The sequence below is a fragment of the Mesitornis unicolor genome, unplaced genomic scaffold (assembly GCF_000695765.1).
Source record: "Mesitornis unicolor isolate BGI_N332 unplaced genomic scaffold, ASM69576v1 scaffold20423, whole genome shotgun sequence".
In the NCBI taxonomy this organism is placed as follows: domain Eukaryota; kingdom Metazoa; phylum Chordata; class Aves; order Mesitornithiformes; family Mesitornithidae; genus Mesitornis; species Mesitornis unicolor.
In genome coordinates this window covers 17,488-34,337 of record NW_010172850.1, presented here as the reverse complement: position 1 = coordinate 34,337, position 16,850 = coordinate 17,488, and the positions used below count along the sequence as shown (strand labels likewise).

Sequence of the window (16,850 nt, the reverse complement as noted above, 5' to 3'; positions counted from 1 at the left end):
TAAAATAAGTAAAAGAACAGAAGTAATGAACACCAGTGAATCTAATTTTGAATACATTCCAAGCCATAGAGACAGCAAGCAAGGGGAAACAAATCCTGAGACAAGATTTGTTTTGCATTAAGCATGGAGGCAACTGGAGCACAAAGTGAAACTGTCCCAACACAAACAACGTGATATTATACAGGTGCCAAGCTATTGTTCTGGAAGTGCCACTTCCACGTACGAAAGTAACATTGTACATAAAGAGCCAAAACTAGTAGAGGAGTGAAATATTCATGAATAGTAACAGAAGAACAAGAGCTCTGGTAATGAACAAGGCAAAACATGTTTTCAATCTCTCAACAAATTTAACAAACAAGGTTCTCAAACAGCTGTTTCCAACACTGGAAATGGGTGAACCAAAAGAGCATATGAAAGCACACATATTGCAGCAAGTCAGAGTAAGCACACCTGAAAAGATTAGCAACCACCCTATATAAAAATAACTCCTGCCTGTCCCTTCCAGAAAAACTATGCTAATCACGGGGACACACTCTTAAAAAGCCTCTTTTGGTACATCCAAAATATGAGAGGATCACTTAAAAATCTGAAATGGTGAAACAGGAAACTGCCCCTCATGTCTTTTCAAATGGCATTCCTCACCTGCATATTATATCAGTTATATATCACCTATTTACAAACAGAAAGAAAACATTTTTTTGTGTTGCATGTACAACAGGTTGTTTAATGGAACAAGATAATGTAAAGACAAAAGAAACTCCAAGGTATCAGTGAGATACAGATATAGACCTTCATGGTTTGTCAGCGTAACAGATTCCAGGGTGACATTCCTGGTACCAAATAACTGTTAACTTAAAAGCACAACAAGACATTAAAGCAAATAGATATGATGATGACATATTAAGCAGTCTACACATAACTAATAAATATACCCGCTATTCAGCCATAACAGTTCAGATGGACATCAGCATCAAAGGATGTGTTTGATTGCAGAGGAAAGGCTACAGTTTGGCTTAAGAGAAGCCTTCTGCACTTTTTTTGACTGCTAGTTTTACATTTCACAAAATGACTATGTTAATACACACAGAAATAACTAAGTCCAAAAATTTATGTGGTGGGTCTCAATACCTGGTATGTATACAAAGCATTATATTCCAGATTACATAGAAAATGAGCAGGGCCAATACTCTGTCTTAAAATCATCCATTTGTGCATGCAGCGCATCCAGTGTCATGACTAACGAAGCAAGGACACTAGAAAATGGCCCCTAAAAACATACAAGCGAAACAGGTGAAAAAGTTTGGATGAAAACAACAGACAGCTCATTCAGAGATACTGTTCTGCTCCATGCCAAAGGAGATGGCACATACTAGATGAAAAACAAATGCCAGAAACACTGACTGGTACCAGCTGTTAGGCAAGAACTCATTTTATAGTCTACTGAATTTTGACCCATCCCCAGAAAATGAGGGAGAGAGGCAGACTGAGTAAAAGACTTCAGGATTCAGGATTTTACTGAATTTCAATGATCTCCAAAAGACTTCAGAAGAATTCAGGGGGACTGAAATTTCCACTTCTAAATAAACTGATAATGAGATGATGGACAAGAGACAGAAAAATGGTAACAAAAGAGAAGTTCAGAGAACAACTGTGTTATTGAAAAACTAGGGAGTCCAAGGAAAAGTCTTCATAACATGTTTATCCAGTAGTATGTATTTCTGAAGGATTGAATCAAAACACAAAAAAGAAAAGCTCTGACTGAAAAACATACAAGCTATTTTTCTGTGATATTCTTTTGGCAGAAATGGACTGACGCAGAAACAGATCATAAACCTTTGGAAACCCTATTACATAAGTCATTGTGCAAGCACTATCTAGGCAACCAGAAAATGGTGTTCTTGTACGATGCAAAACATGGTCCTTCAAGGAATGTCCACTAACCAAGCACATGAATTCGTAATAAATAAATAAATGGCTTACATGGAGAGGTGCATGAAGTAAATATTAGTTGCATACTAACACTGGCTCTAAAAATCTGCCAAGATCAAACAAGATAACACAAAGTAGCCCAACTGCAAAAAAGCATAAAAACCACATTATTTTATGGTTCGCAAAAATAAAAGAACCATGTCACCTCCATCCAGGATGTGGGACTCTGTAAAGTGGAACTGCTGCATACAGTTGAATTTCCTAGAAGGGACAGAATACCATGGTCCCATACAACAGGAGGCTGGCAAAAGTTAAGCTAATCCACAATACCCGTCCAAGTACACCAAAGGGTTCTGGCACAAGCTCTGTGAAATCTGAAATCAAGTACAAATGACCATCAATCCTACATTTTTGTAGATGAAATGTGTCTTTGGATCAATGGTGAAAACTACCATTTTTCTTCCTTTTACAAAATCAGCAGACAGCTATAAATTCCTTCCGCCTTTTCTTCCCATTTTCCTATCTTCTTTCTCCACCCCAACCTGAGTATATGACATAGAGTAAACAAATAATAAGGGAAGAAACATCCTTCTAACCCTTCTGTCATCTGTTCCAGGAGCTTCTACTTACAAGTTTTTAACAAATGGGAAAGTTCTAAGTTTTGTAGATTGGTCAATATTCTGTTATTTGCATCAGAGTGCATGTTTGGACTGTGGTTTGAGGGTTGATTTTTTTGATCTTTTAACCACAAAGATGCCACTGCAGCCAATGGGGCTAGTGTTTTTTGACTCCAATCTTCAGATAACCTTTCAATGCATGAGGCAGGACGGTGCCAAGAGTCTAGGGCCAAGGAATGAGTTAAGCACTTTTTAATAATCAAAGGTATCACCCTTTGAGATGGCCTATCCTGTATGAGACATCATCGTTCCAATTCCTTTTCATCAGAATCATATCCGCTTGCTTGTATGGATTGCGTGCAGCAATACAGAGATCTGCAAGACAAATTTCCATGTACAATAATGGAATTGTGCCATTCTCGGTCTGCTGCACACAGACCTGACTCCCAAAGTTTGCAGCATTTGGTTTTAACATGAAAGCCAGCGTAAGACTCTACCAAAAGCAAGATGCAACCCACGGTCCTTTCCTCAAAGTCACCTAAAGCACAAACATAAATACAAACATAGCAGAACAAAGCTTACTACCATGACATGAATGGTATAAGCAGACTGATTAAACTCTCTTGGAAATAAGCAGAAATAATAAGAAAAATCATATAAAAGAAAATAGAAGAAAAGTAAGAAGTTTTTGAAATACTCATAACTTTTAAATTCTTGTCCTTCCCAAAACATTATTCAGACTCCCACTGATTCCAACAGATGTGTAGGCTGGCCAATTCTGACTTGCCTTTGAAAATCTTACCCATTGGTGATTTGGTGACAAAAGACGTGATTCAAACCAGCATCTCTGATCAGCAACAAGAATACATGGGCCACGTTAGCTGCTGCACTGCAAAACTGAGAGAGAAAACTTACCAGCATGTGCCTTGAGTATATGGGTTTTCAGACGGCTATTATAAGAGGACTTGAATGGGCATAGTTTGCAACGGAACGGCTTATGGTGTCCATGATGGGTCTGCATATGACGATCCAGACTTCAAAAGAGAAAGGCAGAAAAGGGAAATACGAAAGAGTAAATAATTTCAACTGTTCCTTCAGATGCAGAACAAAACACTTAACAGCAACAACAAATTAAGTAAGAGGCAGACCAGGCTCAACTATACTTTCTCAAACTCTCTCTTAATATTCAATAGGTCTGCTTATAGAATGAAGTAGAATTTAATCTGAGAGAAATGAGAGGAGCTGACACTGATTCTGTTCTGCAGAAAGCAAGACACTTAAATAAACTTATAGCTCAAGATTGGTATAAATAAAATTATACTTGATCCAGACTTAAAGGACCACTTGAAGAAACAAGAAACAAAGAACAGTATAATTATGATTACAGAATTTTTGTCCTGGCAAACATTTTTTGTGAAAATATGCACCCTTTGGTCCTCTTGATGAAGGCATGGGGCCAGGGCGGGGGGAAGTATTTTCGACCAGCTTTACTGAGGAAGCCTTCTTTTGGTTCCAGCAGCAAAAGCAGATTAGAGATCCTGCTCTGGGGCGGATGCCAGCAGGCTGCAGTTGATGAGTTCCAGGATTAAAAGGCAGCAGAGTTTCAGAAGTAACAGTGTGGGAGATTCTGCATGAAACTCACCAAGAGAAGAAGGAGTGGCAAAGACCAGCCTCTACTAACTGGAAGCTACCAACAGCCTCAATACTGAGGGGTGATCAGAACTTGCTCCCTCTCCACAGTTTCTTGTAACAGCTCAGTATGGTTTGGAAGGGAATAAAGGGAATAAATGTTTTCCACATTTTCTAACAGAATATCAAATTCATTTTATTTGAGTCCTGCAGAGCTCTGCAGCTTCTACAACTGTGGCTGACAGCCATGAATTCAGAGTCTCCAGGTGGCACACAGGTAGTTTCACCTCAGGTTGTAAACATTTCCAGTATAGCTTCTTCTTTAGACACATTCATGCTTTGTGATCTAGTCTTAATTTGAGTCATCTTCTGCACGGTAATGGAACAACAGGGTAGATACAGCACAATAGAGGAGTGTCAATTTGCCAAAAATATACCCTACCTGCTACCTTAATTCTGTATGTATTTGAGGCTTATTTCTTTTTCTTTTTCCTAAATCCTCCTATTATTGTTTTACTGAACATCAACACATAGATCAAGTGGCAGTTGTTGCAGCCCTTTCATACTACACAAGATTGTCACGGGATCTTTAGACCCACACTGACAAGAGCCTGAGACAGAAAATACCTGTTTATGAGAGCTGACACTGAAGTCTGTGTATTCAAAGATCTGATGATAGCAAAAAAATTAAAAATGAACTTATGTCTCCTGTCAGGGACACTTCATACAAACACAATTTCATAGGAATCCAGGATGGAGTTTGTGTCAAGATAAAATGTACAGCTTTTCCAGAGAAATGGGGAAAAAGTCTCTAAAATGAGTGAGACATTGAACACTTGCAGTGAATACTTCATAGAACAAAACTTGCTTAAACAGCTGACAGGGAATGAGCTTACTTAACAATTAAAGCAGACTGCCAAAAATATCTGTAATACATATCAAGCTATTATAAATATCTTAAGGTATTCTACACAGTAATAATTAAACACAAGTCTGATTTTGGAAGCAAACCAGGTTACTAGTCAAACAGCAAGTTGTGTAAGCTATGTGAGGTAGGGGTGTCCCCCAACATCAGCCTGGCCAAAGCACGGTGGGATATGCGCAGCAGTACCCATCCTTCCCTCACTCCTTTTCTTATTGTTGGCTGCTCAATCCCATGGACTTTTTTCAACAAGGCAGACCGAACTGCGGCATCAATTTGCAACACTGACACTAGCAGAAATCTTGCCTTTTAACATAAAGAGTTTAAAAATGCTTTTTTGTCATGCTCTCTCTCCCACATTCATTTGATTGCAAAACAGTGACATCTTCACCAAATTTTAAAGCACTACTAACAGTGCTATTAATGCCTACATCAAATGAGCACCTGGATCTCTCTTCTTTTGTTAGAATGGTAAGTAAGTAGGTCTCTCCCCTGAAATTAGAGAAAAAATGTACCTGCAAGTCAGTCCAAGATGTCACTGAAAAATACCCCATAAACTGCCTTTTTGGGGAGCATGCTATATATATATATATATGATTATGATTGAAATACTTTTAAAAACTACCCAGCTTAAGGCAAAGTCAACCTTAGAAAAACAAATCATAAGAAATACGACTATTAATGATGACTATGTATTTTTCACATGCTATGTGAGACAAGGAAACAGGCTGAGGGAGTCACTAGTATACCACACTGGTGTGAACTTGAAATATGTGTATTCTGAAACTGCACACCATAATTAAGAAAAAAACTTCTAATTTAGAGTTATGTTTATGACAGTTATTTAACATTACAAATGAAAACTCAATCATCAAAGAGTTGTAGTAATTATAACGGAGGTAGTTATAGGCAGCAGAAGCTCCTTACACATGAAAGATTAATGAGGAAAAAGACTTTCCTCTTCCTGGCTTGTTATGTCTTATGCAATTGACAAGGCTGCATAAGTGGTGGGCTTCACTCTTTGCCTACTGAAAGAACTCTTTAGTCTTTTGCTTGCATGCTTTTCTCCTATACTCAAAAAAGAGAGGACTTAAAATAAATTCAAGCAGATATAAAAGATGCGACCTTTTATGAAGAGCCAGTCATAATGGCCAAAGATTTTGCAGCATGGAAAATAGCTAAATGCTGAGAAAAGTGCTGCTCAAAATCAAGTTGAGAGCTCTCTTCTTCAATGTCAACTTACAAAACAGTAGTGCTAGTTTGTGCTTCTTTTCAAAACAAAAATAAAAGCCACAACTTACTTGTGCCTGAAAGCAGAGACAAAGGAGCAGTACTGGCAGCTGTACTTGTCTTCCCGGGTAAACATGGCCAGAGCCAAGTGACTCCTCTCATGAGATCGCAGACCCTGCATAGACATCAAAACCCGGTCACACTGGCTGCAGTGGTAGCCCCCAGGCCTGGTTTCATCTTCCAAGGATGCTCCAGATTCAGCTTCTGTAAATTCCACAATGCCAGGGTGTTTGGCTCCCTCACAACCCTCCATCAAAGTTGTGTTTGAAGAATCTTCAGCTTCCTGCTAAAAAACACATACCCCCCCAAAGCCATCAATTCTCTCTCCCTTCTGCCCCTCAATCTTTCTCATGTGTTCATTGTAACTCCTAGAGTTCTTTCCACTGCATTCTTTTTCTAAATATATCTTTTTTTACACGAACTCCACATCAATGGCTTTCTGAAAAAAGGGCCTACTCTTGGGAAGGAAAAACATAATTACATCTATTATATACATACACGCATATGTAAAAAAAAAAAATAATCTCACTCCTTGATCAAATTTGGGTCAGATAATGGAAAAAGACAAGAAATCAAATCAACTATCTTTCAATAGTCTTGATATGAATCTTCTAAACTTTATCAGATAAACATTAGTAAGGTAGAGAGCAAGTTGATTTTAGCTTCTTTTGCTCTAGCTTACAGTGTACCTAACTGCAGACTAAATCACTAGTCTAGCCTAGTGGACTAGTAGACCTGTCCATCAGTGCCAAATTCACAAGAAGCCAGTACTCCAAGACCCTAAAATGCTCTTTAAAAATAAAACCAGAAAAAGTCTTTTTTTAATTCCCATTCCTAACTTTCCTTTCCTTTCCCTGTTCTAATCAAAGCATGTATTTTTGCAGCAACTTTAATAACCTATTACAGTGCTTCCATCACATTCCTTTGGCCATGGATTTCAGCTTTTGTTCTCTGCTGCAAAATTTCTCCTTACTCAAAAGAAAGCATTGACCCTACGTAAACTTCACTTGGGAAGCAGGGAGAAGACAGTATGGCTGGTTGGGAGGGAAGCATCTGAATCTGTCAGTAGTGCCAGGTAAGGTAAAGGAAGGTCAGTGGTAGGGCAATGAAAGCTCTCTCAGGCAGCATGAGTTAAGCTATGAAGGACTCGGCTTCCTCACAACAAGCAGAGGATGTCTCAAAAGAAGCACCCTTAGTCAGGCTGTGAGACCTGCAGCAGGAGTCTTTGCCAAGAACTCAATGCAGCAAGAATACAGAGGAAGAATGAATACACAGCTAGTTCCCACAGCCTTGATGCACTTGTACCGCGCCTGCTGATATCCTGGAAATCCGGGCTGTGGAGCATGGCCTATCCTTGGAGACGTCCTCGAAGGCATCCCCTTTCACAGGGAGAAAGGAACAACACATTTACACCTAATCACCTGAATGGGACCACTGTCTCAGCTGGCCACTGAATGTTTTGGTTGGAGCCAGCATGCAAATTTCATGTGGAAAGGTGTACCACAAGACACTTCGCACATTTGCAAGTGCCCACTTCCTCTTCTTAAAAAATTCTTTTTGAAAAAAAAGAAAAAAAGAAAGTAAGCGGCTCTTTTAGGGTTGAACTAAGGAGAGAAGTAGCCCAGAATGGCTGAGAGAAAGCCTCCTGCTCAAAAACCAAGCTTTTCGGTCATCAACGACATCAACTCCTTTGTGGCTGAGAAGAAATGAGAATTAAATAGTCTTCGTGTCCCTGGATCAAGAGTGGAAAAAGGTTAAAACATCTTAAAATAAACCAAATGCACTTCAGAAACTTAGCAATAGATTAAAATATCACATTGAATTGGAATACCCAGTTCAAAATGCATTCAACTTCACAAGAGCCCTCCATAGTTTTCAGCAAGCCCTTTATTTTAAACAATGCAAAACATTGCAGTCACCTTCAGTCACCTTTTTAAAATTCTTACCTTTACTGCAGCTGACACGGAAGAGACATTCCCATACTGGACATGTTTGCGGAGGTGATTACAGATGGCTCGAAGTGTTGGATGGACTTCCACACAAAATTTGCATTTGTAGCCGACCACCTTCCTCTCTTTAAGTTTTGAAACATCTTCCAAGTGTCCAAAAGCCTGTTTGAGTACACAAGCATAAATCACTGAAGTATGCTTTGTTATCTCATCTTCAGGAACACAGACCAGATCTTACACCTGAGAGGAAATTACACTTAGTGTACACGTCCTTTTTTTGCAGAACTGTAACGTTAATTTTTGTTCATATCTATTAACGCCTCCAGAATAAGTGGACAAGACATCTCTGCAGAAGAAACATTCCGTTTCTTCAGAGCAGTGATCTTATAAAAGAACATTTAGTTTGGCCTGAAACTGTGCTCTTTCACAACACCACAACTTTCCCAAGAGCTGTTCCACAGCAAGTTTATTTCAGACTGAAGCAGAAGGAAGGGGTTAAGCGGGCAAGAAAAAGAGCACAATTTGGTCTTCTGCTTGTAAGGCACTTGTCCAAAGGTTCAGTCACCAGGTAGATTCACGTCATGTTAATACTGAGTGCTTAATCAGAGAAAGCAGTAAGAGAGAGAGAAGGTTGAGAAGGAAACTGGTGTTTTATTCAGAGGTACACTGAAGAAGGGGATGGGACATTTTGTAAAGAATCTGCAACAAAGTACACAGCAGCCTTGCCACAAAGGAACAAGTAACTGTCAGATACAGACAATCCTTTCAGAAGCATGTGAGGAAGGAAAGAAGAAAATACTGAAGGAAACAGTAGAAATGAGCAAGGCTTCCTACAGAACCTAGGGAGGGGTGGAGAATGGATGAGGAAACTAAAGCAGAATGTGTAATTGACTTATGGAGCTCACTGACATGCTGAGTCATTCATTAGCCTGTGGTCATTTGGCTGTCAAAGAGAACATGCAAGTGGGCATTAGTAACAGGGAGCCCCTCGGGCACAGAAAGAAAGGTAGTGCTTTTTACTTCTTTTTCCCTGGCAGGGAGCAGGGAACAGGGGAAGAGACCAGACACACAAATCCTTACCCTCTCTTGTTTAAAATCTGCAAAAGCACCATCTGCATATTTCTGCTTGCTCAAAAGCTGCTTCCTCCTCTCCTGACGTTTGGCACGCTTCTGGAATTCCTCGTTGTGACCATTCAAGTGTGCGGTCAGCTCTGCTGTGCTATGCAATTTCATATCACAGTGTTTGCACTGGTAGACAGGGTTCTGAGAGCGGGTGCCGCTTACCAGTATAGCGAAGTCTCTCTTCAAATCCTTGCTGTGGTGGTCGGTGTAATGCATGCACAGCAGCTCTGCTGTGCTGAAGGACAGCTTGAAACATTTTACGCACCTGAAGGGAAGCCACTCAATTTCCTGAGCCTCAGCCTCCACCTCCGGCTTTTCAAAGTCATTCCTTTCCTCAGCTGGAGTTGGCTTTTCGTGCTCATCAGCATACACGGCAGTGAAGTAACCCCCCAGCTTGCTTGCATGCTGCTTCTTCGGGAAAACACCAGGGTGACGCTTCATGTAGTGGGACACAATCCCCTTTTTGCTGAAGGACTGGAATGAACAAAGCGAGCATTTCTTCTTCTCTACAGCCCTCCTCAACTCCTCACTTAACTGAGGAGTGTCATCCTTGGGAGGAGATGGAATGATCACTTTATTGGGTTTGTCGCTTACCGTCCTGGAGGCTGCTAAGCAGTGAGTGTAGTAAGCATCAATGTCATGTCTTTTCTGGTAGTGTGCTGCAAGCCCTTTGCGAATAGGGTTGGTGTACGAACACAAAGCACATTTGAAGAGGTTGTTCTTGCCCTCTGGCTGTGCCCGGACATTATTATGTTTGATGCGGTAGTGCCTAGCTATCCCCTTCCGGGTGGAGCAGAAGTATTTGCAGAGCTGACACCGGAAAACTGTGTGAGACACTAAATGAGAACTGGAGAAATGAGGTCCTGGCAGAGAAACTTCTCCGACATCTTCGGCAGCAATTTCTGGGGATGCCTTTATTTCAGTCATCAGGTCTGGCTCCACTGAGGCAGACACCTTTGGTGGTGACTGGGCAAAAACATCGAATTCAGGTTGGTTGTGATATTTCTCATAGTGAATTTTCAGCTTCTCAAGTGTGCCATGGGTGTAAGGGCAGAGTTTGCACCGATAAGCACCATAGCCTTGCTTAAAAATCCTACTTGTCTCTTCCACATCATTCTGAGCAATATCATTTGACTGCTCCACATCATGCACAAAGTCTTCAGCAGTGACCTTGACTGATGGGTGTCGTTTCTGGTAGTGTGTGAGAACGCCATGAATACGTGTATTAATGTATGGGCAATGTCTGCACTTATATACAGCCCCTGGGTTAATGTCTATATCCTGAGCAAAGTCTGCAGCTTTCACTTTCATGCCAGGATGCTTTTTGCCATAATGTGTCAGGAGGCCATGCAAGTTGTTGTACTCTGACTGGCAAACTGTACACTGATACGGAGTGGAGGAGATGGCAGGGTTTGCAGAAGCCAGCTGGACAGTTTTTTCCTGGGGAAGGCTGGGATCCTCTGCACACTCTGCATCCTGATCCATCTGTGATGTTATCTGGTCTTCAGAATCCATCCTGGCCCCAGCTTCATCAGGCTGTGGGACAGATTTCTCAGCAGCATCTTTCTCCTTAATGATATCTAACAACACGGATTCATCTCCATTCATGGCCCAAGGGTGAAATGCTTGGTAGTGATTGGTAATATCCCAAATGGAAGATGCTTCAAAAATGCAGTCTCTGCATTTATAGGTCTTCATCTCTGTTGGCATCACTAGGGCAGGAGGGGAAGGATCAGGACCTGCCCAGAGTTTAGTTGCCATATATGTATAGTCAACGTAATGCTCAGGATGTCTCCTTTGATAATGCACAAGCAAACCACTTGGCTCTGTGTGTGAATAAATGCACCATTCACAGTGATAACCAGCTTCTATCAACCCATCCAAAAATGCCCATCTCAGAATGGATGTGACCGTGGCCTTCAGATTTGGGTGGTCTTTCTTAATATGCTTCCTCAGTGCATAGAAGTAAGGCGATGTGTAGCTGCACTGCCTGCATTTGAGGGCTCTCAGCTTTGACTTGTCCCGTTCAGTGCTGGAGGTGTGAGCAGGCATGCTGCCAGGCGATTTCTTCTGGCTGCGATCGCAAAGGCTCCTAATGGTGGCTGTATGCTGCCTAATCACATCTGCGTTAGCTTTGAAGTCACGATGCTTCTTTTGATAATGAATGAGCACGCCTTTCACGGTCCGATTTCCATAATCACAGTGTTGGCAGAAGAACATTTCATTCTCAGGAGGATTCACAGAGGTCTCGGATCCACCCCGACTCAACTGCTGCATTGACACTGGTGGCCTCTGAATGCCAGGTGGCAACTCACCAGCCCTCATCATTGCTGCAGTGGGGGGTGCCTGTCTGATATATTTGGCAGTGACTTTTATCTCTGGGTGCCTTTTCTGGTAATGGACAAGCACTCCTACAACTGAACGGTTGCTGTATGAACAGTGTTTGCAATAGTAGAGTTCAGTAGCGAGGTCTGGGGGTGGTGGTGGGGGAGGTGGCGGTTGAGAAGCCAAGTTGGACAGTTTTGGGGAGACGGGCGTCCCCAACTCAAAAGACATCTGAGCCAGGGCAGAGCCCCTGTCAACAGAGACTACACGCATAGTCTTCTGAATTCTGAAATATGATGCTTTTTCTTCAGGGTGCTTTTTCTGGTAATGCACCAGAACCGAATGCATGTTAGGGCTTGCAAATGAACACACATCACAGTCATAAACAACCACAGTATTGACTGAAGGTTCCTTCTGATTTTCACATTCAGGACTAAAACTCTTGGCGGCACTTTTGTTAAACCCAGCTGGCATACCAGCCCCACGAGCCACGGGGGTGGAGGTTGCCATAGTTTTTGGAGCAGAATTCAAGATCTCTCTCAATGTCTGAGACTCTGTGTTCAGCCCTTCTTGCTGCTCAACAACGTAGCTTGAAAATATCATTGCATTGTTAATTTTCACCGTGGGATGCATTCTTTGGTAATGTGGCATCAGGCTTCTAACATTCGGGCTTGTATAAGAGCAGAAGCGGCAGCGGTAGATTAGATCAGAATGATCAAAGTTCAGTACATTCATAGCTTCAGGATGATGCTCTCCATAATGCTGCTGCAGGTCTTCAAAGTTTGTGTAGTCAATGTAGCACTCAAGACACCGGTATACTGCGCTATGATCATTGGGATCCAGGATATACCTAAAGCTAAATTTAATATAGGGATGCATTCGCTGGTAGTGGGTGCTAACACTCCTGGCAGATTTGTTGCTGAAATCACAATGTTTACAATAGTAAAGCCTGCCAGAGTCATTAAACTCTGAATTCTCATTGTTCTGATCAGTACAATACATGTTTGACTGGCTCCCCAGAACAGAGGCATTAGGGCTCTGATGGTCCTTCATGCTGACAGAAGAATAATAGTCTTCCTCATCCTCAGATAAAGTGAGCTCAATCTCCGCTCCATTGGTGGAACTGTAGTCATGCTGCATGTTTCTAAAGTTTGTCTCCTTCTGGGAATCATTAGACTCTCTGCCCCACATTTGCTGGGGTGCGTAAGAACTGGAAACGTCTATCATTGGTTCCGTTTGCTCTTCTTCTCTGTCTAACTCCACTTCTATTTCCACCTCATTGTCTTCCTCCTCTTCCTCATCATCCTCTACATTAATTACAGCATCTTCTTGCTGTTTGTTTTGGTTGATTTTGCTCTGGAGGTTGCTTGCTATTTCATCAATCCTAGTTCTTTTTTTCACGGGAGAGAGATCTAAAGGGAAGTCATTTGACACCTTCCGTGGGGCCTTCGCAACAAAGTTATTTTTAGATGAGAGCCCAAGGATAGAGGTCTGACTCTTCTTCACTGTGCTGGCAGAGGGGTGAGCATCTGCCTCACTCTCTTGTGGTGTGTTTGATGGTGGCCCATCGTATTTTGGCAAGTTGTCACAGAATGAATGCTTGTGCTGCTGATGAACTCTGAGGCCTTTCAAAGTTGTTGTGGAATAGTTACACATTGTGCATTTGTACGGATGCTGTGAATGGGGTTGGGGTGACTGCTGCTGTTGCTGTTGCTGCTGTGGCTGCACTGGTTCCATCATCCCAGCTGACTTCCTGCCATTTATGTTTCCACTCTCATAAGACACTGTGCTATCATTCAAAGAAGAGGCAATGCTTTCAGTCTGAGAGTTCACAGTGTCCCAGTCTGACGTCGTTCCTGTGTGACACTGCTTGTGAGCACCAAGCTTTAATGAACTCTTGCAGGTGAAAGGGCATTCGTCACACTTATACACAGCTGTCTTCCCAGATAGGTGGATGTTCTCAATGTGACGGGAAATGCTTCGGCGGTGCATCGTCAGGAAAGGGCAAAAAGGACACTGGAACCTGTTCATATACCTTCTGAAGGGAATCCCCTTTGTTTCCAACAGTTTGTTGCCATCAGATCCCATCAGCTGCTCTGCAGACATTCCTGAGGTCTGGTGATCCATGGAGTTCAAGCCATTCTCGCTGTCCATTTCATTTAGCTCTTCATCTGAGCTGGAGTCATTTAGCATACTGCTTGTTTCCAGGTCAGCAGAAGAATTTGTCATATCAGCAATTCCATAGCGCGATCTGTCAGACAAATTAACCATGCCTGAGTTGTGAGGTGACTTAGGCTTTATTGGAGGGTAAGACACAGAAGAAAACTTGGAAGAAGTAGAAGAGTTGGGCCTGATAAGGGAATTGCCCATAGAGGTCCGAAAGTTTGAGACATTAGCATTCGACATCTCACGTCCTGTTGTATTCATGGAGATATAATTAGAGTTTGGAGAGGCATTCTGGGCACTCTTACTCTGCACATCAGGTGCACTGGTTCCATCTTGTTGCTGCCTCAGGCTTGACAGTATTTTTACCATGCTGCGGTGCTTTTTCATCATGTGGTCACACCAGCGCTCCCTTCGAGGTGTCTGGTAGCTGCACCATTCACAGCAAAAATTGCCCCTAGACTTTGTCAGGGGCTTGACCATGGATTCCAAAATGCTCCGCTCCACCACCTCTGCAGGCAGCTCCTTGCAAGGTTCCTGCACTGGTACAGAAGCAGATGTTGACTCAGACATAGCAGTGGCAGCAGCAGGAGGAGTTGAACTCTCTTTCAGGTTGTTTTTGTGATACATTTTCTGGTGCTTAATAATCCTTGCACGCCTGGGTGACTTGTAGGTGCAGAACTGGCAACTGAAAACTTTGCCAAACCCTTCATACATCATGATATTGTAATTTAGGGAACTAGCAGTTGGTGGCCCCACTGAGCTCCCCCCAGCCTGTGCTCCATGAACCTTGCGTGTGTGCTCTATGAGGAGGTTTTTGGAACGGAAGTAACGCACACAGAACTTGCACTGGAAGAACTTGTTGGTTGGTTTAGGATTTGGAGCCATGTGCTGACCATAGAAAGTCTGGCTCTGGCTATAGTAACTTCCAGTCCCCATCTGACTTGTTGCATTTTGCCCTAAAATGAGAATTAAGGTGTACATGTAAATAAGTCAGATCAAATAAAAGGCTTTTTCTCCACCCACCCTGTATGCATAAGAATGGAACCACATCCTGAATAGATAATAATCACACCAGGACTCCCTCACTTACTTATGGTGAGATCTACACCTCTGGCAATGGTCAGAAACATGACAATTATGCATAGTGACTACCTATGTATGACTGGTGTACAGCTTGGGATAGATAATTTCCAAAATAATCTTATTGGGGAAAAAAATAAAGCTAGTACACTAATCAAGTTGAAAATTTTGAGGTGGTTCATGGTAGCTAACAACAACCATGAAAATCTCAAAACCAAAAAGCAGTATGAAGAAATACATGAAAAGCAGCTGGGAAATAAAATCAACCTCCATGTCTGCATTTACAGAAAAAGCTGTGGTCAGAACCAACATGGCTGAAGCTAGACACCTCCTTTGCTGACAGAGCAATAAAGATGTGAGCTTTTAAAATCACGTCAAAAGTAGAAACTTAAACAAACTGAAATAAGCCACATGAAAATAGGGAACTGGAGTTGATATCTTAAGAGTTGAGATCAATCTTAGAGTTGAGATTTACCTGCTAATTCATCTGCAATTGCAAATTCATCCTTTACAGAAGAAAATTCAACCTCAGTCTGGTTGCTAGCATTCATGGAACCAGACCTTGGCTGGCTAGGACTTTCCTCAGAGACATCAGTTGGCTGGAGAAAAGCAGTGTGAACATCCTGGATATGAGCTTTTAGGTCTTCATAAGATGGAGCTCGAAAATCACAGCCATCACACTGCAGCACCTCCATGGTTCAGGGATGAACTTTTACATGAGAAAATTCTGCAAGAAAAACAGAGGAAGGAGAGAAGACAGAAGTTTCAGAGCAATGCCATTTTAACTTATTCTGACAACAGGTAATACCAAGCTTACAATGACTCAGTCATTTCCAGAGATTCCCCAAATACTGTGGCATAAAACTCAACCTTTGCTTACTATATTAAGACCAATTCCGATTCACATTAAATCCTATCTAGGTAGCTCACAAGTTGCTGACTTAACACTACAAACAGTCACCTTTCTGACGACTATTGATTCAATGGACTTTGTCCTCTTGGCTCTTCCATTGCACAGGACAGGACTGTTGTTCAAAGACCACAGCCTATGGGTTGTGGTCTGCGATAGAGACAGCACATTACTCCCAGTCAGGCACTGAAATTTACCGTCAGAAGACAGCAGCTTCTGCCTTCATGAAACCCACTCTAACTTTCCTGGAAGTTGCTAATTCCTGCCTGTTTCACTACCATTGATCAAAATCTTTTACAAGAAGAAACTTGCCTTTCTTCTCAACATCCTGTCGATCCTGATGTTGGTGGAAAACCAAGATGTAACTGCAAGATGAGATGCAGCTACATGAGCTGAAGGTAGAACTCTTAAATTTGCCCTACTTCCACCAAGCTTTGTGAGGGCATTTCCATTATTTGTTAAAATGTTTACAGTTTTACTTTAGTCTACTCTGGGGATGTGATCATTGTGTGTGGGATGGAGATGGCTGGAGGAAGAGAGGAACAGCAACAGGAATAGGGATACTGCAAAAGTGAAACGGGAACAGGAGTTACAAAGATTCAAAGACATCATAATTTCCTTGATTTATTCAAAAGTCTGGGATGCCTTGAAGTACAAATCATGGTAAGATACGGTAACATGAAGTATGGTGGTTCAACTTGTGACCAGTTCATCCTGCAACAGAAAGTCCTATGTTTCTGCACCATCATGTAGGGGAGGAGACACTAAGCACAAGCAAGACAAAAGCCTTAGACCTTCTACCCTGTGCAATACTCAGGCACAAAAACCACCTTCCTGCGTTAATATAAGAATTACTTCTTTAAGCTTCCATGTACTGCTCTGAGAAAGAATGATAAACTCTGCATTTCAGA

At 41.9% G+C, this 16,850-nt stretch overlaps 1 protein-coding gene across 1 annotated transcript in view; it reads right to left on the bottom strand.

Moving 5' to 3' along the window:
* The window catches only part of ZNF462 (zinc finger protein 462), a gene marked incomplete at its 3' end in the record, with an annotated part of 16,576 nt that extends 852 nt beyond the window's left edge, over window positions 1-15,724 (bottom strand). Inside the window, exons 1-5 of the mRNA XM_010180540.1 lie at window positions 15,505-15,724; window positions 9,417-14,905; window positions 8,334-8,498; window positions 6,399-6,673; window positions 3,462-3,580 (exon numbers count right to left, since the gene is read on the bottom strand). Coding sequence (XP_010178842.1) covers window positions 3,462-3,580; window positions 6,399-6,673; window positions 8,334-8,498; window positions 9,417-14,905; window positions 15,505-15,724 — 6,268 coding nt within the window. The remainder of the gene's footprint in view (window positions 1-3,461; window positions 3,581-6,398; window positions 6,674-8,333; window positions 8,499-9,416; window positions 14,906-15,504) is intronic.
* Between the last annotated feature and the right edge of the window lie 1,126 nt (window positions 15,725-16,850).